The 23,269-nt window shown below is 42.3% G+C and overlaps 1 protein-coding gene across 1 annotated transcript; it reads left to right on the forward strand.

Moving 5' to 3' along the window:
- The first annotated feature begins 2,691 nt into the window (after positions 1–2,691).
- Positions 2,692–23,034, forward strand: LOC103370792 (aconitate hydratase, mitochondrial-like). The gene is made up of 18 exons (XM_008299951.1): positions 2,692–2,754; positions 7,841–7,983; positions 8,512–8,770; positions 10,103–10,195; positions 10,544–10,702; positions 10,841–10,991; positions 11,519–11,623; positions 11,707–11,798; positions 12,819–12,924; positions 13,303–13,460; positions 13,614–13,687; positions 14,829–14,940; positions 15,180–15,362; positions 15,514–15,609; positions 18,181–18,372; positions 18,585–18,717; positions 18,940–19,061; positions 19,191–23,034. Exons 1-18 carry the CDS (start codon positions 2,719–2,721, stop codon positions 19,320–19,322), a joined length of 2,346 nt encoding a protein of 781 aa, XP_008298173.1. The 5' UTR covers positions 2,692–2,718; the 3' UTR covers positions 19,323–23,034.
- The last annotated feature ends 235 nt before the right edge of the window (positions 23,035–23,269 follow it).

A 23,269-nucleotide genomic window follows, 5' to 3' on the forward strand; every position in this document is an offset into this window, starting at 1 on the left:
ACTGACGCTACACCTGCAACTTCAACGTCTATTTAATGTTAGCCCACGACAAAAACAAACATGTCACTCATTTTGTTTTTCCCTCATCTACAGTCTTTCTAAAAAAGCAATTACGCCTGATATTACGGAAAATAAAAGTGTTTTTTAATTTTTTAATTTTATTTTATTTTTAACCTTTTTTTTAACCCCTCAGAAAATCAAAATTACCTACCAGGCTCTAGTTGATCTGGCGGACAGATATTTGTAGTTTCCTACGGTACTGAGCAATTTACTAAAAATATAAGCGGTGATAGCAACAGAGTCTCTATTGGCTGAGAGGGGGGAGGGCCCGCACGCTATTGGTCAGCTGCAGCTAAAGCGGCCTGACTTTTAGCAGAGGCTTCTGGGAAATGAAGTCCTCAGCCTTGAACGTTATGAGGCTTATTGAATAATTAGTGTGCTGTTGTAGTTGCTTTCAGTTTTTTTTTTTTTTTTAATTCATATTTTGTTTTGCATTCGCACGGTGTTTTCTTGACTTTTTTGATTGATTTTAAAAATAAAATAAAATAAAATAAAATAAAAATAGGGATAGATTTTTTTCTTTAAATTCCTTTCAAGAATATTGTACAAATGTGATCTTAGGGCTACTATGTAAAGACTCTGTATATTATATATGTCTCTATTTGGTTCTGTCTGTGTAAAAAAAAAAAAAAAAGAAAAAAGAAAAAAAAATTCAAATCAAAAATTAAAAATTTTGAATGTTACCAAAACTAATTTATTTAAATAACGCAAAAAAGAAAAAATATTAAAACATCAGTGGAAATTAAGCTCAGTTTTATTTATATAGCACCAGAAAAACAGAAAAAGCATTAATAATGAAAACTGAGTTCAGTTTCATTTACATAGCACCAAACACAAATGACAAAATTAAAACGTGAGTGAAAGTCAAGTTTAGTTTTATTTATATAGCACCGAATAAAAATGAAACTTCCACCACTTGACAAACTGGCTTTTACATACACAATAATTAGAATAATAAACTGTTTTTAAACAGCACCTTTTAAAACAAAATTATAAATTTCTTGACATAGTTAAACCAGAGTTTAAACATTGAAAGCCTGGGGCAGATAGAATCAGGTAAATAAAATACAGATAAAAGTAATACACTTAACATGCATTTAAAATAAAATGTAGTTAAATTACAGATTGAAAAAAATTAACAAAATATAGAAATCAAATGAAAAAAACAAACAAACCCTCGAACAATAGAACTAATTACTAATAAAACAGATTGTTTACAAAAATTAGTAGCAGGCTTTTTGATTATCTTTTTTTTGTTGAAAGAAGGATGGGATTTAAAAGACGAAGGATACTTTAGTGATTAAAACACTAAACACAGATCGATTAAAACAACAAAAACTCATCTTTGTGCATCAAAATTACCTATTTAGCATAAAACTAAAAATAATTCCTTCCTGCCTTCAAATGGCTCAGCTGTAATGTTAAACTGTTGCTTCCTTTTGAGTGTGCAGATCTCTCTCCTCACTCACCCCTCCCGGTTCGCTGCAGCTCAGCACACCAGCTCACGTCGGACTCTGCCTAAACACTTAAAAACTACGCTATGCTACAGAAGTGCAAGTTGTTACATTGCAGTAGTTCCCTGCAATCAGACATAATTGGTTCCTTTGGTTTGCTACACATGAAACCTCAGAAGTCCAATCCATGTTCCTGAGACCGTCATCACCACACTTTTCACTTTTCATCCATCTCAAGGTGGAAATACTCAGCCATGGCTATGACCGGTTAGTTCGCTCATGATGTGTCTTCAAGCTTAAATCAAATCAAATCCAGTTTATTGTCATGTTGCTGTACATACACAGTAGTACAGGCAGGAGGAGAGAGCATTTCTTCAGGATCCAAGAACTTAGAGCAATTTAAATAAACAAGTGTTTGCATCTCTGGATCAGCAGCTCAGCATTCTGACAGCTGGTGAAATGAAGCTGTTGATCAGTCTGGAGGTTCTTCCTTTAACGCTCTGGAAACGTTTGCCTGATGGCAGCAGGTCAAACACTTCATGGAGAGGGTGTGAGGAGTCCCTGGCGATGTTCAGAGTCCTGCTCCTGCAGTGGCTCTGGAGATGCTCTTAGACAGAGGGGAGGGAAACTCAGATGACCTTCTCAGCTCCTCCAACTATCTTCTGCAGGGCTTTTCTGTCTTTTTTATTGTATGAACAAGTTAAAAATTTGATTTTAGCCATAGTATGCTTTATAGGATGGCTTCAGAGCTACAATATGCAACATCCAAAATTCAAAAGAAAGTATAATTATCAACTAAAAACATCATAGAGACAATATTTTCCTCTGAAACACACATTAGTAGACTATTAGTTGAAACTGGCACAGAAGTCAACTACTTATGTACAGTACTCAACAAAATATTGCTAGTTTACTTCACTCTCAGCCATCCACAATATAGGTGTTATCAGTTTAAGTTACTGGGATCTCGTTTTGTAAAGTCTTGTGAAAACTATTTTAAAAAGTGTCAAGAGAGAGTTTAAAAAAGAAGTTACGCTCTCATTTTTTTGTGTCTTACCAATAAGCAACAGCAAGGACAACAAAAATGTGTATTTATTATTATATTTAATCTTTTTGAGGTTTGACTGTTTGGGGCTCTTGGCTGTTTTACCTGATGACGTCACACGAGGGCGACGCTCATCCTTGTCAGTGAACAACACACAAAATGGCGTCTTACTGTTTGACTGTCGCCAGAGTGCGGGTAAGAAAACGTTATTTTGCTTTTACGGGGCCGCGTACGTCCCTGCCGTCGTCGAGTACATGTGTAACCGCAGTTTTTCGAGGCGTGCGGTGCGGTGTCACGGCTTGCTGTCGACCCGCGGCGGATAAACGAGGAGCGGAGTGCGCAGGAAGCCCCGTCCGTCGGGTCACCGTGTCCCCGTTTGACTCCTGACAACGTAACGGTTCGAGACCACCCTCGACCCGACAGCCACCGATACAAACACGTTAATAAATGCAATATTTCTATGTGTTATCGAGTTCAGGAGCATTTATTGAGTGGTACCGGTCAGAGGGCCTAGATGTGGTGTTTGCAAGGTGATTACAAGGTGACGGAGTTTTGCTGCGCACTTGTTGAGAGTTCGGCTCTGACGGCTCTGACTGACGCACCTCCTCCTGACACTGGCTCACCTTAAATAACACTCTAAATTTTACGTTTTTAAATAGCATAGGACTTGTTTCAAATAACAATAATTATACAGTTCTGTGCAGATGAATATAATAGGCGAGTTTTTTGTATTTTTTAATTTTTTTAAGTATAATTTCATCATGTAGGTTGTGTCTAATAAGCACGTCAACAACAACAACCGTGATTAATTTAAATTATGAGCACATTTAGTTGTGTTGTGCCTTTCTTGTTGCTTCATCACTTTGTTTTATTATTGCTTTAATTATTTTACATACACACTGAAACCAATATAAATGTAGCATGCTATGCTAATGGCCTTTTTCCTGACTGAGAGAAAAGTTAAAAATCTCATTTCTATGGTGAGGCGTGAGTTTTTGTGCGCAAAAAGTGCTGTTCAACTAGTGACGTATTTTAAACCTTTGATGAAATGCACATAATAGTCACACGTGGCTTTAAAGGACGATGATTAGACAGCTTGATTTACTCTACTTGTGACTATAAAAGTCCACTTTGAAATGCAGCTTTAATCAACACGTCTGCGAAGACTCTCAGTCATCCAGCTTATGGTTGTTCTCGTAGTTTAATCGTAATAACTATGTAGCGACTTCATAAAAAACAAACTAAAGCGGATGAAGGTGGGCCTAGCTCTTTGTCCGACACGCTGTACAAAAAATTCGCTGAGATCCAAATACGTTTCAAAGATTTAATAATGAATAAAGGTCAGCTTAATATAACGTGCACAAAATATAACAGAATGAATCTCACAACGATCAAGCTTGCGGTCAACAAAAACTACGGCATCCCATTCACCCACTGCACACACGCAGGTGAGCAGGTACCTAAATAGACTTCACCACCCGATACCATGTGACCAGCACCCAGCAAATAATCAGAAATATACAAATAACCAACCATAATAATACCAAACAATACTTAACATTAATATCAATCATGTCAAAATATTCTTAGTAATATAAAGTCATTCTCTTTATATTTCATCTTATTCATGGCTCCTACAAACTTGACTTACTTGAGGTCCTTAAAGACGTTCCACCTCTCATCGAAGAGGCTTCATCAGCTCTGACTGACTAGTTGGGAGATACTGATATCCTTAAGGAGCCATTTCTGAACCTCAGGTGTTAATGTCTCCTTCAGGATATCAGTATCTGGAACTCCCAACTAGTCTGTCAGAACTGATGAAGCCTCTTGGATGAGAGGTGAAACATCTTTAAGGAACTCAAGCAGGTCCAGTTGCTGCAATTAAACTACGAGAATAGCTTTAATCAAATAACACAGACGACAAGAGTCGGACGAGCTCAGGCTGCTGGTGTGCTGGATGCATGTCAGTTAAGGTTGTAGCTAGGCATATGGATGTCCACAACTCCACCATTTGTTGTCTAACAAATAGTTTCAGACATCTTTGGACGTGTCCCACATTGTCGTCCTGCCCTCCGTAATGGCTGCCAACTTTGCCAAGCGCCTTCAGGAAGACTGGAACAATACTCACCAAGCAGCTTCTATAACCTCATTAACTCTATGTGTCTCAGATGTGTGGCAATATGCACAGAAACAGATGTAAACAACTTATTGGGCATGGGTATGTGCCAACTCAGAGAACTTCAAAAATGCGATCCCCCCAATCCTGACCTTGGGATCAGAACATTCCAAGACCAGCTGTTAAGCTACGTTGTGATTATTTACAGACCCTAACCTAAACCCTAACCCAAACAGTCTTTTTAAAAACTTACCATAAACCTTTGTACCCTCCAGCTTCATTCTAACAGTCACAAGACTGGAGGTGTAGTTAGAACTGCTGTGGCTTTAAATGGCCTCACGTTTAGAGTTTATCTGCTGATGTGAACGACAAAGAGACGATGTCGAGGATTGTTGATTGTGCCATCACCAAGAGGGTCTGAGGTTCAGAATAAATGTACTACAGCTATTAAATCTAACGTTTCACTTTCTTCTTCCATCAGCACTATGTATTGTGTGACTGATACAGAGATCAGATCACATTTTATGACCAATCAATGCAGAAAACCAAAGGGGGATGTATTATTTTGTCCACTTTATACACAGCGGCTTGTATAAATGAGTACATTTGAGCTTAAAGATGTTTTTGTTTGTTTTAAATAATCAAACCAACAATAGATGGAAAGACAAGAAAATGTGAAATAAATAAGCTTACATTTAAAATATGAAGTGATCTGCACTTGCAGTTGAAACCAGAAGTTTACATACACTGAAGGGGTTCTGTGTCCCAGAGATGAAGTGTTCTGGTTGAAATGTGCATATCAACCCCAGAACAGAAGCTAAAGACCTTGTGAAGATGCTGCTGAAGCTGGTCAGAGAGTCATTATCCACAGTGGAACCAGTCCTGTACCGACATGGGCTGGAAGGCTGCTCAGAGAGGAAGAAGACATCACTCCAGAAGAAACATAGAAAAGACAGATTACAGTTTGTAGATGCACACAGGGACAAAGAGCTTCATCAGTGGAGACATGTCCTGTGGTCTGATGGAACTAAACCTGAACTGTTTGGCCTTAATGACCATCGGTACATCTGGAGGAAAAAGGAGGAAGCTTGAAGCCTGAGAACACCATCCCAGCTGTGGAGCACGGGGGTGGCAGCATCATGCTGTGGAGGGACTGGTGACCTTCACACAATAGATGGCATCATGAGGAAAGAACATGATGTGGAGATACTGAAGCAACATCTCCAGACATCAGCCAGGAAGTTAAAGCTTGGGCACTAATGGGTGTTCAGATGGACAATGACCCTCAGCATAGCGCCAGATTAGCTACAGAGAGGCTTCAGGACAACAGAGTCAGTGTTGTGGAGTGGCCATCACAAAGCCCTGATCTCCATCCTGGAGAAAACTTGTGGGCAGAGCTGAACAGGTGTGTGGAGCAAGGCGCCAGAATTCCAGTGAACTATTGTGAGAAGCTTGTGGAAGGAAACCCAGAACATTTGACCCAAGTCATACAGTTTAAAGGCAACGCTAGCAGATACTGAGGAAATGTATGTAGCCTTCTGACTCTGAAGAAAATAATAAAAAAAATCTCTCTCTCTTATTATTCTGGCATTTAGCAAATAGAAATAATGTCGGTGACACTGACTGACCTGAAACAGGAAAAGTTTAGTCACATTTAATGTCAGACAGTGAGGAACTAAAGGTTATATGTCTTTTCATACAGTGGATGTAAACTTCTGGGTTCAACTGTATGTTTCTACCTCAGTGGAACTCAAAGCACAGTTCAGTGTCTTTCTCATTCACACACCAGTGAAGGCAGAGCTGCCAAACAAGCTGCCTTTGGGAGCAACTTGGGATTCAGTGTCTTGCCCAAGGGCACTTGTGGAGGGCTGTGATGGATCAACAGATTCATCTGCTGATCCTTAACTACCCTCAGAATTTATTTTTGTATTCATGTCTATTTTGTATTGAGGGGGTTGTAATTTTTGCAACCTGGCCTTTTTATCATTTTTATTAAAAACATACCTTCCTTGTGTCTCGTCCCCTCGCTGTTTTTATAAACTGATAAAACACTGTTGCTGCTACACTGCAACATATAGGAACCCTAAATTTATTTAATTTTTTGTGGATATAACGCTTCTTGGATTTCATTGTATACACTATCCATATAAGATTCTTCACTGATAACTTGCTCCTGTTTACCTGTTCCTGGTTTTGCCACAAGGTGTCAACTAACATGTTTTTTCATGGCCGTTATGGATTATTAGTAATCAAACAAACCAATAACCTACATTTGGAACTGATTGGTAGTAAAGATGAAAGTCTTGGTGTCACAATTTTGACTCCCCCAAAATTCAACACAATATTTGGCTGACATTCCTTTGCTTATATATGTTTTATATATTATAACATTTCCTGGTGTTATAAGAAAGCAGTTTGTTAGCAGCTGGTGATTTATTTACGCTTATGGCCTTAAATACACCAACAAACTAGTTGTTTACTTCACCTACACATGTATGAACTGGTGATATGATATCCTGAACATCACACTGGAACATTTTTGTGCCAAGTGCATTCCTTTAAACTTGCCTTTCGTAGAAACTGAATCAAACTAATTTTTTTGCAGATGTCAGGAGCGCACACTGATCTACAGTTTCAATACAGATTTTATAGTCCGTGTGCCTCCATTAGTGCATCGTTAACAGTGGAGGGGAATATTCAGTGCACTCAGTGTGTCAGACCGTCCGGTGGGGGATGCTAATCCCAGCAATATGAGCTGTATAAACTTTCACCCAGTTTTCTTTGAGTGCTGTGATTTTCCACTGAACATCAACAGTACGTATGGATATCAAATAAACAAACAAGGAAGCTGTTTTTTGAAGACGTCGGCGGTCTTTAACAAGGGAGCAGTCATGTGCAGATTTAAAGTTCATCCTGTGAGAGCCTAGTTTACAGCCAGTGACAAAAAACATCAACAAGTTGAAGTTCTTTGAACACATAAAGCAGTGTTGTGACAAAATGCTCTAATAGCGAGAAGAACGTTGAGTTTCTGACTGATGTTTGGTGCAACATGTGAAGATGTCATTTATGTCATTTTGTGCCTCACCTGCTTTCATCCTCGGTCATGTCACGGTACAATTAAAGCTTGTTTATAGTGGACATTCTCTGTGTTCTCTCCTGGTCTAGGTGGCCCTGGGAACTGGGGCGAGACGGTTTCATGTCTCTGCAGCCTTCAGCGCCAAGGCCAAAGTGGCCATGAGCCGCTTTGAGCCTGGTTCCAGCATCAACTATGAGAAGATGCATGAGAACATCAACATTGTACGCAAGAGGTCAGCAGTTTTCCTTCTCAGAAATAAACATGAATGCTTGTTGATTCCAGTTTGGCTCAAGAGGAGCGGCCGGTGTTTATTGCAGCTGCACAGTAAATCTTTTGACATTTACAGAGTTGGCTTGTTGGAGCCAGTGGGGCCCAAGAGCTAAGTTTGGAGGACTTCCTACTGAGCTGACTTTATTTTCTGACTGTTAAATGACGAAAGGAACAAGTGTTTGCTGTTGTGATAATTCATCATTATTTCTGGTGTTCAAGGGAACAGTGTGACACAAAGCACAGAAGTATAGTTGCAAAACATATTTGTACAGATAATAGAGGTTAAATGTTTTGGGCAAAGCAGGAGAGTAGGAACTTAAAAGGCCAAACGGATGTTTAGTTGACACAAAGCATTTTTTCCATCTTGTGTCAGTTTTGTATTGTTTAGTAAATGAAAACTGCACCAAGGAAAAACTTGCAGCTAAAGAATATGCAGTGTTGAAACACACAGCACCATTTCTTACCACTTCACCAACAAACACCCCTCCAGGCTCAACAGGCCTCTCACTCTGTCGGAGAAGATCGTGTACGGCCACCTGGACGACCCAGCGGGGCAGGAGATCGATCGCGGCCGCACTTATCTGCGCCTGCGTCCCGACCGCGTGGCGATGCAGGACGCCACGGCTCAGATGGCGATGCTTCAGTTCATCAGCAGCGGTCTGCCCAAGGTGGCGGTTCCCTCCACGATCCACTGTGATCATCTGATCGAGGCTCAGATCGGAGGGGCCGAGGACCTGCAGAGGGCAAAGGTGAAGGCAAACAGAGGGGAAACGAATGGAATATTATTATTTTATCAAAAACAAACCCAGGTGTATATTTTTTGGACTGGAGGTGACTGGTCTTTGTGACTCGTTTTTACAGTTAGACACACACAGATCATACACACAACAAACAACAGATGACAACACTGAACCTATATGCCTGCTAAGTGTGTTTCATCCCATTAGTGTGTTCTGGAGACACACTACAGCTTTATAAATTTTGTCTTTGGGCTCAGTTTGTTATGACAGTTTGTCAGTGAATACAACACAAGTATAATTTAGTTGTTTTTTTATTGTCAAAGCTAATTCCAGCACATTGTTTAGACAGCGTTGACCTCTCAGCCAGACGGGGTTTATGTGGCTCCCCGGGCAGCCAGTTTTCTGTAGACGCAGTAGATGCTGTGGTTTGGTTCAAAATCTGATGGTCTGATCAAACCATTTGGCTAAGCACACGCCTCCAGGCCCAGCTTGAATAACAAAACTTAGGACTGAGTGCTACAGTCAAGTTTAGTCTTTTCTAATCACGTTTAAGTCACTTGTGTGAAGCTTCTGCCAGCATATTTTACCACACTCTGACTGAATCTGCGTTAAATTAGACTTTTATCTGCTGGTTTTGCAGCCTCGGCAAAAACAGACCAGTTGTGTCATAAGATCTTGACCATTTTTTTTAAACACTCACTTCAGTGAAAATCAAGTTGTATCCTAAAGGACACATCATGATCCAAATAAACAGTTTACTCCACTGCTAAGCACGTCCACTTCTTTCTCAATGACAGTCTCAAAAACACAGATTCAGACTTGTGGGGTTTCATCCATAACAAACCTAAGGAACCAGTCCAGTCAGCCTCCAGGGTCTGGCTTTCCATACCACATTATTATTATTTAAAATCTGTTTCTGGCTGTAGCAGGTATGGCTCTATTACTCTTGTATAACTTGCCGTTGTGTAGCACAGAGTACTTGATTAGTCTGAGGTGAGAGTGTAGAGCTATGGCCAGGCTTCATTTTTAAGCGGTTAAATCACCACTGAGGGATTTATGATTTAGAACCACTATTAAGGCTGAGGTGACTTCACAGAACCCACAGCATCCTTCAGCATAATTTAAGTTACTTCCATCGGGATAAAGGATCAGCCTCGGGGCACTAAGGGTCTTTTGTTACTTCTTGCTTTTTAAGCAAGAAATAACTATTTTCTTTTGCCATTACACCAGTTTCGTGTGTTTAAGGATGTCTGATGGCTGTCAGCTACTGCTTGCAAATCAAATTGCACTGTGGGGATAATATAGATTTACTTTGTCCCTCCTCGTCTGCTCTTCACACAGGAAGTGAACCAGGAGGTGTACAACTTTCTTGCAACTGCTGCAGCAAAATATGGGGTTGGCTTCTGGAAGCCAGGCTCAGGGATCATCCATCAGGTACAGTGAGCACATTCATAATGATGCAGTCAGTGGCGATCCAATAACAGTGATGTGTTTTGCCTGTTTCACTTAGAAATATGACTTGGCTTTTTCCAAATGAAAAACATTTGCATATTTATAGATTCTGGTTTTGCAAAGTGAAAGAAAGTGTAGATGTAAGAATCTCTAACTTTGTAATTTGGTTTTATTGTTGAAAAACCAGGTCAGACACAAACTATTATGAACTAGAGTATTTTTATATCGATTAAAACATGTCTGCAGTGGATCTTTTATAGTTTCCTGCTAGCGAACATTATTCACAGCTTGCAGGTGTCACTGACTGCAAATGTCCCTTCCTCTGGACAGATCATCCTGGAGAATTATGCCTATCCTGGAGTGATGCTGATCGGCACCGACTCCCACACGCCCAACGGCGGTGGTCTGGGTGCCATCTGCATTGGGGTGGGTGGAGCTGATGCTGTAGACGTCATGGCTGGAATCCCATGGGAGCTCAAATGCCCCAAAGTGAGTCACTGAAATCATCCGTTATCTTGTAAATGTGTTTAAATCTCATTAAATCACACGGCTTCTACTCTGCTGTGATCCCAAAGGCGCCTCTGTGAGGTTCCTCAGTCTGTTCAAGTCTCTGTCATTGTCCTGCAGGTGATAGGTGTGAGGCTGACTGGAACCCTGTCCGGCTGGACTTCTCCCAAAGACGTCATCCTGAAGGTAGCTGGCATCCTGACGGTGAAAGGTGGCACAGGGGCCATTGTGGAGTATCATGGGCCTGGAGTTGACTCAGTCTCCTGCACTGGTAAGGATGAGGATCATGGCAAGGCTTACAGTGTTGTTTATATGCAACAAAGAAAGGAAGAGGGGGCTGCAAGATGGTTAGCACCATTGCTTCACAGCTAGAAGGTCGCCAGTTGGCGTCCCGGTGAGGACACCCGGGATCTTTCTGCGTGGAGTCTCCATGTTCTCCCCGTGCAGCGTGGGTTCTCTCCGGGTTCTCCGGCTTCCTCCCACAGTCCACAAACATGCTGAGGTTAATTGGTGATTGTAAATTGTCCGTAGGTGTGAATGTGAGTGTGCTTGGTTGTCTGTCTCTAAGTGTAGCCCTGTGATAGACTGGTTACCTGTCCAGGTGAACTTGCCTTCACCCTGAGTCAGCTGGGATAGACTCCGCCCCCTATGACCCTAGTGAGGGTTAAGGTGTAGAGATGATGGATGGAGAGACAAGAAGCGTAATGACAGATCCAAATATGATATTTTGCAGGTTTAGGTAATGATTTTTTAATTCATTCTTCTTCTTACTATTATTTCCAAACTGACACACCTCAGGAATGGCCACTATCTGTAATATGGGTGCTGAAATCGGAGCCACTACATCCGTGTTCCCCTACAACCACCGTATGAAGACATACATGGAGAAAACTGGCCGTGGAGGTAGGTCACATCCTGTTTGTCTCTGTATATTTAGTCTTTTTTCCCCCACTTTGTCTTACCTCCATCTTTCTCTCCGTCCACAGAGATTGCCACTGTGGCAGATCGCTTCAAAGACGACTTGGTCCCAGATCAAGGCTGTGAATACGACCAGCTCATTGAGATCAACCTGAGCGAGGTGAGTGCCGTAGCCAGCGAGAACTCACTGAATTATTAAATAATGTCAATGTTTATGTTATTTAAAAGCTTCCTCCTGCGCCCTCTTCCCATCCAGTCACATATCTCTGCGGTGGGGAACATTTGTCTCCCCATTCTGGCAGTGAGAATAATTGCACAAATGCTGTTGACTCCTGCTGAGTTTTTGCTCCTGGTTGCTGTTGTCACTACCTGATATGTAGCCACAGCTTTATCCCCCCCCTCCTCTGTCTCTGTTGCCATGGTTGCTCCCATCTTCAGTGCTGACAGACCAATCATAGCTGGTAGAAGTAAAACACCGCTACCATTGCACCAGGAATATCACCACAGACGGGAGTCTTAAAACCCTGGTGCTCCGAAGGGAGCTCCCCCTGCTCGGGCACGTCCTCACCACAGTGCCTTGGGTTTGATTCCAGTCCAGGACCATTTGCTGCTTTCACTCTTCTCTCTCCTCAACGATCTCTCTTCAATGAAGACATAAAATAGGTCCAAAATACAGAAAGATTCATCCAGTACTGAGAGCCTTAATATGCGCTGTGTTCATTTGTTTGGCTTTAATGTAACAGACAATTGTTTTTATGTTAAAGTCCCACGCTCTGCTTTCAAATCTGCACCGTCTGACTCTTTTTCTATCTTCAAAAGAAAGCAGCGTGAACTTTATGAGTGTTCCGAGTCAAACATATGGACCCACTTGGTCCTACTGCTCAGCTTTGCACATTGTTGGATGTCCTGTTTCTTTTGGTAGTTGAAGGGTCATGTAGCCATCTGAATGGACCCTCCATGCTGACTGGATGACCAATTTGATCCCCCGAAGACACAACATGACCTACACGGCAAAACTGAAGGCTAGGGTCAGTGGGTAGGGCCAAGGGGGGGCGCTGGGACTGAGCCCGTATGATAGTTCAACAGACAATCCAGATTTAGAAGTTGTTAGGTAGCCATTTCATCAATTAACAGTGTTTTTTAAAGTTCTTATTGCCCTTCATTCTGTCTTGTTTCCCAGTTAAAGCCCCACATCAACGGCCCGTTCACGCCCGACCTGGCTCACCCCGTGTCCGACATCGGGGCCATAGCCACGAAGAGCGGCTGGCCCCTGGAGGTTAAAGTTGGTCAGTGTCTGTGTATTACCTCACATGTATTAATATTTCTAATGCTTATTCCAGTAAAATGTGATCTTTCTTTCCTCCTACTTGATGCATTATTGGCCAGATGTAATCAGATCACATTACAGCTTATTCATGCTGCTGTTTTCCCAAAGTGACCTTGAGCACTGAAGGGACAGTAATTCCAGTCATTGACAAAATAAGTCAAAGTCTGATGATGAGACTCGCTTGGCTTTCGTGCCTCTTCCTCTTCAAACGCAGCGTCTCTCATTTCATATGCTGGATGCGTTATTAAAATTAAATGAGTAATTCCAACCTGCCGCTGTAACTGTACACTCCCTCACTTCCTTGTTCTCCGTTCTCCTCTTACGAACGCACAAACAGGCCTGATCGGCAGCTGTACCAACTCGAGCTACGAGGACATGGGCCGGGCCGCCTCTCTGGCCAAGCAGGCTCTGGACAAAGGCTTGAAGTGCAAGGCCCAGTTCACGGTTACCCCTGGTTCTGAACAAATCCGCGCCACTATCGAGCGGGACGGATACGTGAGTCAGATTCTCACTAACGCAGACAGAAAGTTAACAAACACACATCACGCTTGGGCTGTTTGTCGTGGTCTTTTTTTCCCGTTAAGACATTTATGCAATACTGAAAGTTGTGGAAAATCTTTTTTATTCAAAATCATTTTCTTCTTTCAGGCAAAGATCTTGAGTGATGTTGGAGGAATTGTACTTGCCAATGCTTGTGGACCCTGCATCGGACAGTGGGACAGGTATTTTTATCAGCTAGTTCATGCTAAATGCTAGCAACATATTAAAAACTGTTGATTATTGTGATCTGCCAACACTTTGGTCCAAAGCAAAATATCTCAGCAGCTACCCTCCAGACTGTCAATAATTTTAAAGTTTTAAACAACTTGAATGCTGATTCATGAAAAGGAAATATCAAAACTAACGACTCGATTAAAGTATTAGAAGTACTGTAAACACTCTTGTCCTAGAGGATAAATAATTCAGTTTTTTGCATTATATCTGGGCAAAAGTTTTCAGCTACAGAAGAAAATCAGTCTTAAAGCTCCTACATGCCAAATTCTTGAAAGTCTCCCGTCTCCAGAATGTGTCTTTCAATTTTCTGCTCAAAATACCACAAAGATGGTTAATTTTGGTTCATTCTGTGACTGTATAACCCCTGAGGGGCAGTTTAACAGTCTATAGCTGTAGAGACAGTCGAGCTGCTGCTGTCCACGCCTCCTTCAGGATGAAGGCTCTCTTTGCATCAACAGCAGCTGATGTTGACGCTTTAAAATCAGTATTTCAGTGGTGCAGAGCAGCGCCGTGCACGTGACTACAAAGTGACTGCTGGTAAACGTTTGTCTTCGTGGGCTCAGTCGCTGTGTCGCACTAGAATGGTTTTTATTGGGAATTCAGCTTTTTAAAAACACAGTATTTGTGAGAAGGAAAGAAGCTAACGGATGTAAACATCGGCTGAGTTTAGGTTGCATCAAAGCACAACAGGCGTCTTCATATTCTCACCACTTTCATTTTGTACCTACTAAACACAATGAAGATGAGAATAAGCACCTGGTACATTGACGTTTTCACTAGAACTCTTTCCATTTTGGACACTTGATCAGCTTTACTCTTGCACCAATCAAAGCAAAGTTAGAGGACATTCAATATATCTTGTAATGTCACAGGCAGATTCCCTTTAAAGATATTTATATTAAACTTTTTGATTGTAATGACCCCATCATATTCAAACACTTACACACTGTTGGATGTAATGAGCATTGCAGCCACTGAGGGCCACTAGCAGGACGTTGGTCTTGTAGTCTTATGAAGTGTTTTGGAGCACACGGTGTTGTTAAAGATACCGCATGAGGCCAACACTTTGTGTGTTTTAACTCTCTTCAGGAAGGATGTGAAAAAAGGAGAGAAGAACACAATCGTCACGTCTTTTAACAGGAACTTCACTGCCAGGAATGATGCTAACCCAGCTACTCATGCTTTTGTCACCTCTCCTGAGGTAAAAAGTCTTCCATGTTAAATGTTAAGCAAAATACAAGAACACGGTTTATCATTACACAGACTTCATTGCATAGACTCGCACTGCCTCACACACATGGCCTACTGAGTGCTTCTCAGTGCCATGCTTTACCATAAAATCCAAATTGCTGCATTTTTCTGTGGCTTGGATGTTCGTAAACACTCCTAATGCTGGTTTTCTGAACACATTTTATTGGCCTGCTGTGTCGTTTTACTCAGATCGTCACTGCTTTGGCCCTCGCCGGGACCCTCAACTTCAACCCTGAGACTGACTACCTGACTGCTCCCAGTGGGGAGAAGTTCAAGCTGGAACCCCCCACCGGTGACGAGCTTCCCTCCAGAGACTTCGACCCGGGCCAGGACACCTACCAGCACCCCCCCACTGAGGGCAGCTCGGTCAAGGTAGGAGCTGTTTTCATATACGGTGTCCGCTCACATCAGTCCAGACGGCAGAACCACATTAAGGAAACAGACTTCTTCGTACTAAAATCTGTTTGATCTAGAGGTTGAGTATCTCCCTATCTGAAAAATACCCTGACTCCACGTTATTCAGGTGGATGTGAGCCCCTCGAGTAACCGTCTGCAGCTGCTGGAGCCCTTTGACAAGTGGCATGGGAAAGACCTGGAGGACCTGAGGGTTCTCATCAAGGTGAGCACAAAATGGAAGACAAGGTGTGAATGTGCAAGAGGGGGGGATTAGCAAACAATCAGAACACCAGGGAGACAGTGAAGTGAAGCTCAGCTGTATGATACTCAGGCCTGCTGATCATCCAACTCGACATAACCTGGAGAAGAACATGTCCTGTATTTCCTTCCTTTGTAAATATAAGGTGTGCCCTATGTTTAGGTACTTTGATTGTTACGGACTGTGGATGCAGTAAAAAAGTGCCGAGCTCGGTTGCGGGATTAGCGGTGGTGCGTAGCCGACTGCCTTGCGATACAAGCTTGTTTTTTCCCCAGAGGCAACAGGGAGCTGAGTGAAACGGACTCTTGGATGTGTGTGTGTGTATGAAGCTTATTGTGTTGTGCATATGTTTATGCTGTGAAGGTGCAGGGACGTGGTGACGTGTACCTCGGTTGGCCGCTCTGGGAAACTCCTGCGACCGGTATGTGCTGACGGTATTTGGGTTTCGCATGTTTTACTGCATCTTGGATGTACAGAAGTATTGTTTGGGTTATTTATTGTCTTTATCCTACTCATGTATTAATGAATAAGGGTGAGTGTTACTGTTTTAAATGAGATTGTTGTGCTGTCTGTGATGGAGCATTAAAGCTGAACTGGAAGGAGTGTTTTAGCACCTCCAAAACGTACAGGTTTGCTGAGAAGTCATTTTTAAGCGTTTTGTGTTTGTCGTGGGGGACTAACATGTCACAGCATTTGGTGTAGTGAGCAGGGTGTTTTTGGGCCAGTGGGCTGTAAGATTATGGTTATGGAAACAGTGGCGTAGGGGAAGATCACATGGAAGCGTTGGACGGGACTCTGTGTTCAATCGGTAAAAAAAAAAGCACCAAACTCTCGGTTTACACATGTAATGAGGGAAGTGGCTGCTGAAGAGTCTGTCTTACCTCTCTTTCCCTTTTCACATGTGCGTCACAAGTGGCATGCTAATTATTATTACTCAGAATATTAATAATGATAATAATAATAGGGAGGTTCAGTCAGTGATGTGCACGGTGCTACACTGCAGGACTATCGCTCGGGTTGAGTGTAGGAGCTTGCTGCGTTGAATAGAGGTTAAGTAGATCTGTGCTATTTGCAGTCTGAAAGTGGTTCTAGCATCAGTTTGCTAAGAACGCTAGCGGCACCACGTAGCTCTTCAGGCACAAGCTGAGTGATGGAGGACGAGTTCTACCTTCTAGCTCGGTACCGTCCACTTTCTGTACATGGATGGCAGAAAGGAGAGTTCAGAGGTTTCCTGCGCTGAGGCCGGCCACTGATCAGTCAGGTTGTGATGACAGAAAATGATCATCAACCAGCCGTGTTCTGCACACCTTTACCTGCACACATTTGGTCTGTGCAATGCACCAGGTACTTTTTCAGGACATTATGAATTGCATCTTTCATAAAGAACATCTGCAGTTTCCTCTGATTTACTCTGAATGTAGTAGTGTTTTCCATGTGCTTCACCGGCACGTTGTTAGCCTTCAGATGATCTCGTCATGTTTCCTCGAGCATGGCCTGATAATAAAGTAAAGGTAAAGTGTTCCTGACCACAGACAAGTCGAGATTTAGAGACTTATTGGTGACAGCATCACATATATTTTTTCTTATTGTTAATAAATTGCATGAAAAGCCCAGAACTAACAATTCATTGATCCTCGTAAGCCTCGTGTAGCTTATTCCTCTGTGCCATAAAGCTCCACTGTTGACCAAAAACTATCAAAAAGACGTTAAATGTCCCTGTTTTCACCTCCTTTGGTAGCGATCCTCAAGCTTCTGGTTCTATCTTTTTTTTTTTTTAATATATTTTTTGGGCTTTTGCCTTTATTTAGAGCAGTAGAGAGAGATAGGAAAGGGGGGAGAAGAATGAGGGAGAGACCTGCAGCAAAGGGTCATGAGCGGGATTCGAACTCACAACCGCTGCGTTGGGGACTGTAGCCCCTGTTCATGCGTCACCCGCTCAACCAGGTGAGCTATACGGGCGCCCGTGGTTCTATCTTTGACCTCTTCTCTTGACAGAATTGTGCAGTTCAACTAAATTTGTTGGCTTTCTGACATGGACTTCATCACTCACGAGAAGTTAAGAGGCCACGAAGAACATTTGATTAACGCAGCTTTCTGCATCAAAACTGACATTTCAAGTTGTTGTATGTATATATTTGACACAGCAGATGTTGTCATATTTTCAGAAGACCTATACGATCCCTTTGAATGAACCAAAATGCATGATTCATTTTTTTTGACACATGCATGTATTTTGTAATTTAAAACCCTAGACTTCCATGATAAACATGGTCTTTACAACTGTATGTGAACCTTTGTTTAGAACTGTACGTCTTTGGAAACCAATAACGGGCTTGGAGCTGAGAGAGAACGGCAAAACAGTTCAAAACTTGCTTAAAAATATGTATTAATCCCTTAAATACAGAATGGGAGTAATAAATGATGACTATACCACTAGGGAAACAGGTTTTTTTGTTATTAAATTTTAAATTCCCTCTGATGTCCTCTGTGTCTTGTACTCTACCGGTCTTGTGCTCTTTTCCTCCGATGCTGTAGGTGAAGGGAAAGTGCACCACCGACCACATCAGCGCCGCCGGACCTTGGCTGAAGTTCCGCGGTCACCTGGACAATATCTCCAACAATCTACTGATCGGCGCCGTCAACATCGATAACGACGCAGTCAACAAGGTCAAGAACCAGCTGACGGGAGAGTATGGAGGTGTGCCAGATGTGGCCCGTCACTACAAGGTGAGACTTGTAACCATGGTTACAGTGTACAAATATGACGATTGCTTAGTTGATCTGAAACTGAAAATGCAAAAATGAGCCTACAACTAATAAAACACCAGTTTCTAAATACATGTTTGTCAAAAGATTAAAATGAAATCATAATCAGGCGACGCTGTTAAAGAGCGGTGGCGTTTTGGAGTTTATTCCTGACCTTTGTTTGATTGATTCAGGCCAGCGGAGTGAGCTGGGTGGTGGTCGGAGACGAGAACTACGGAGAAGGATCCAGTCGGGAGCACGCCGCCCTGGAGCCGCGACACCTGGGAGGGCGCGTGATCATCGTCAAGAGCTTTGCCAGAATCCACGGTCAGTTTCTTCAGAGAGAGGGAAAGAAAAAATATCTATCTGTTTTACATTTCTGAGATACTCTCACTCGAGTTATGTGCAGTTTTATTATGCTTCCACTGTTCGTGCATTTTCTGTGTGAACAATAGACACGACCATGACCTTGTACGTCTGTGTAGCAGGAGAGCCCTCCTCCAGCTACCTGATGGAAGTATTATTATTCTATCTTCTTTATCCACACAGAGACTAATCTGAAGAAGCAGGGCCTGCTGCCTCTGACTTTTGCTGATCCCAGTGACTACGACAAAATCCGCCCCGATGACAAGATCTCCATCACGGGCCTGAAATCCTTTGCTCCGGGCAAGGTGAGCACAAATTCCCCACTAATGAAACATTGATCCAAAAGGAAGCCAAGCGTTCTTTACAGTATGTCGAAGGAAAACCGCCTAAATTATTGACACACGACCTTGCTGGCCTTCTCCGTATCCCTCCAGCCCCTGACGGCGGTGATCAAGCACAGCGACGGCAGCCAGCAGCTCATCTCTCTGAACCACACCTTCAATGAGACGCAGATCGAGTGGTTCAAGGCTGGCTCCGCCCTCAACAGGATGAAGGAGCTCCAGTAGTGGGTGAAGAGGAGGGCGGCGGGGCCTGTAGGGCTGATGGAAGGGTCTTGATGTGGGTTGAGAAGGGGAAGAACGTGGACCTGGAGAGGGGATTTGCAAAGAGGGACAGACGATGCGAACAGTGGAGGGTAACCAGAGGTTATTTTGGGAAAAGTGCAGCCATGCTTGGTTAAAGAAAGAACACAAACATTAACTTGCGTACACACACAGAAGGCCGCTGACACACATACAGGGACAGGATTACTGCTAAAGCACTCCCATGCATGTGCACTCCTTTAAAATCAGGTTAGTTAAGCTTATTTGTTAATTGCAGCATTCAGGTGACTGTTTCATAGATGCTGATCTTTTCCACTGAACAGGGCGGCGTTTTACTGTTTTATTTATTTATGCCACGCTGGTGTCAATAATGATCAGAACTAGAAGTATACAAACCTGATTTAGACTCAGAATAATAAAGTCAGATCTGTAATATTGTCAAAAATAGTTGAAGCAGCTACAAGTAAAAGTTTATAGAAATCTGGAAGTGGCAACAAAAAGAGAAGAATTTGAAACCGTACAGATTTCTTGCAGGTGTTCCCTCAGATCTTCTCTTTTCTGAGCCACCTCCACCACATTAGGTTCAAGCTCAAGGTCAGTATTTTGTGGCTTCACCCAACATTTTAAAAGTCCTCCATCTAACCCATTGCACCGTCAAATTCAGCTCTTGTCATGTTTATACTATCACATCTGATGAGTGAAAACTTGGCTAGAACGTCCCGTCACAGACCAGATTTTCTAAACTCTAAGAACAGAGCCAGGAGGTGGTGCAGAAGTCTGGTTTTCTCTCAGACCACTTGAGTTACAATATGCTGAAAGGTTTGATTTTTCTTAGTAATGCCAAAAAAAATGCTGCCTACTCCAGCTTTAACACCTGAAATTACAAAACCACTCCAAAACTAGACAGAGACAGGTGTCCTTTACATCTAACTTTCTCTCAGTATCGACCACTGGAAGCTCAAAAACCCCGAATGAGTCGTTTGACTTTCACGTACTTGCCCTTTATAGGCAGCCTTGGACAGCAGTAACTCTGGGCAGGTGAGAGGTAGAATAAACATTTCCAGGCCCTTCTAGCCTTTCTGTGTCCGATGCGATGCAGAATGCGATGGCTCCGACTGCGACGTTAACTCCAAAACAGCGACAAACAGTTGCTGTACGTGATTCCAGTTCTATGAGCACAAAGGGAATAGAACAGTGGAGGTGTGTTATGTTGGCTGATATGATGGAGAGAAGCTGCTGCAGCTCGAGGACAGAGGGAGGCTGAAACATGGCTGCTTGTGGTCCTGCCCTGAGTTTAACCAGTCAAGCCCCACACAGTGGTTTTTCTAGGCCCTCCGAAAGCGGTTCTAACATGCACAAAGGTTTGAACCTCCCTGACAGTGGAAAAGGACTTTTTATCTCTGAATTCTAAATCTGAAGATCCTCTAAAGTGCATCTTAAACATTGAGTTACCTTGATCTAGGTGTCCTTTACTGCTTTCTGATGCCATCCCTGACTCATATTAGTCATTGGTGATTGGGGCAGCAATATAAGCGAACTCCCAGGCTCGCTCACGACTGTAAGCGACATTAATGAAATCCCTCTCACTCGCTCGACTTTTCATGCTGCTGCTGTTGTACTCGCTGACATTCCCAGCTGCTCACTTAATGCTCACATGCAAGGTTGGTCTTTTTGCACCGTTGTGTAAAAACTGCCCCTTCAGACTCAGACAACAAACCAACCATTGTGTTGGCCGTTCCATTTGTCCTTTCCGTCTGTGTGTGTGATGATGATTGGTTTTCTCAGGTTACTCCGTGTCTGCATCTGTTTGTCCTTCTTTGCTGGCGCCGCTCTACTTTTTTTATTTGAGCAAGTTGACTCCAACCTGACCTGTTTGGTGAAATAGGCTTTAATCCGGTTTGTGTTGCTGGGCGGTGAGCCTGTACTTAGCGAGTTGTTTTATGTCAATTTTAGTGTCGTTAACAAACCCAAGAAATCTTCCGTGCCCATAGCAGAATGCAGTAAAGCTGTATAGTATCACACTCCGCTCCTATGTCATAGATCTGTCGTTCTGTTGTCCCAGTTAAACCCTCTGGGCAGATCAGTTGGCCGTCCAGCTCAGACCTGTTATGTGATTTCTCTTTGTTTAGGTACCAGTTCTTTCAGTTAGTCTTCACTATCATCTGAACCTGCCAATGTGTGAAACTCCCCCGTCTAGCTGTACTAAGAGACGAGAGTGTTTATCTTTGAACTGAATGTTTTTTTTCAGGTTGAGGCTTGGTCCTCCATAGTCTTGGAAAGGCCTGCTGTCTTCTTGAGCAACATAACGCACAATCTAGTGTCCAGATGCCTGTACACTGGCACTTTGTAGAGTTAGGGACGTAGTTGTAGGTGTCGTCTGACATGCGTTGATTTTCCCCCGACAGCGTACGCACGATTCTTCTTCCTGTTTCCGAACGGTAGAAAGACTCAAGAACGTTCTTGGTGCCACTGAAAATGTGTGGTTGTGTGTTTTCTGGGATGTTGAAGCAGATTTCTGGTGATTTCTGTGGGAGTGCTGTTGGTCCTTTGTTTTGTTCTCCCTCTTACGCACAAAGTCTATAGACTTATTCCCTCTTGATTTTGCTGTTGCACTAATAAAAATGTATTTATGAGGCAAACCCCCCTCAAGCCACAGAGTTGGGACGTGACTGTGATGATGTGGTGTAGAGCTACACAATGACCAGACGTGTATACATAAGTAATACATGATAATATATATATTTAAATGTCTAATTAAATACAAACTATATGATATACATATAAGTAACGTGTTGTATGCTGCCTGTGTAACTGAGAGGATGGTGTGTGATATTTTATAACAGCGTGTGACCTAAAGCGGTTCCTGCAGGGCTTTGACTGTGGAAAATAACTTACTGTTAAGGTAACGCTTAAAGGCTTTTTGTATTTTGCTAATTTTCACTTTTGTTTGAATTATGAAGATGATTCTAAATTGCAGCAGCAGTTTGTGTCACAAACATGATTTGATGTTGCTGCTGCGCTCCTCGCCGTGACGGTTAAAAAACTCATCGTCAGTGTGTCAGGTTTACAGCCAAAGATGCCTGAAGAAAGAACCGGGACGATGAGAAGTACTGGTTATCCATGATGTGTTTCCTACAATCTAAATGTGTCATTAGACATTTCATCAACGTCACTGTGACCGTGATGATGATTTGATTCAGGCTTTTAAAAACATTTGAAAAACTACTGATTGATTTGATCATCCTCTTTTCTTGTCTTCTGCAAATTGTGAAGCTCATACTGTGACATACGATGATGTTTATCCACTGGTTCGAGCCTTTGAGCTTTAAAGCACTGCTGTAAAGTGAGAAATCATGAAAGCATTGTGTGGCGGCTTTGATGCTAATGGTGTCATTCTGTACTCAGGTATGCTCGGTTTGATCAGACTCCTGCTGATATGTTTGAAATCAACTCTTCAACGTGCCCCATTTGTTCCGATGCAGTAAATAAACACAGAATATGACCTGATGTTATTCCACAGCGGTAAATATCCTCACACTCCTGTTTTAGCAACTTAATCTTGTCAAAGTAAAGTTGAAATTGAAAATGCCTGCAGTTTTGTAGCTCACAAAATTTCAAATATCTCAATATTTACATTATGAGTAGTGAAATAATAAAGATCAAATTCTGAAGTGAATGTTTTGTGTGTTTTTTTTGTGACTGTCAGTCTGGCAGTGTTGCATCTGCTGACTTCTATACGATTATTGCATTTATTATATGTGTGTAATATAAATTTCTATAACAATCTATTAGTAAATTACACATTTATTGTCAAGAAATTGATTATGTGTACTGTATATGGGTGCAGCTAATTGATTATATATTGATGCATATTTTATAATAAATCCATTTTTTATATGTAGGAACATGTA

The sequence above is a fragment of the Stegastes partitus genome, unplaced genomic scaffold (genome assembly GCF_000690725.1).
Source record: "Stegastes partitus isolate 25-593 unplaced genomic scaffold, Stegastes_partitus-1.0.2 Scaffold1482, whole genome shotgun sequence".
Taxonomy (NCBI): Eukaryota; Metazoa; Chordata; class Actinopteri; family Pomacentridae; genus Stegastes; species Stegastes partitus.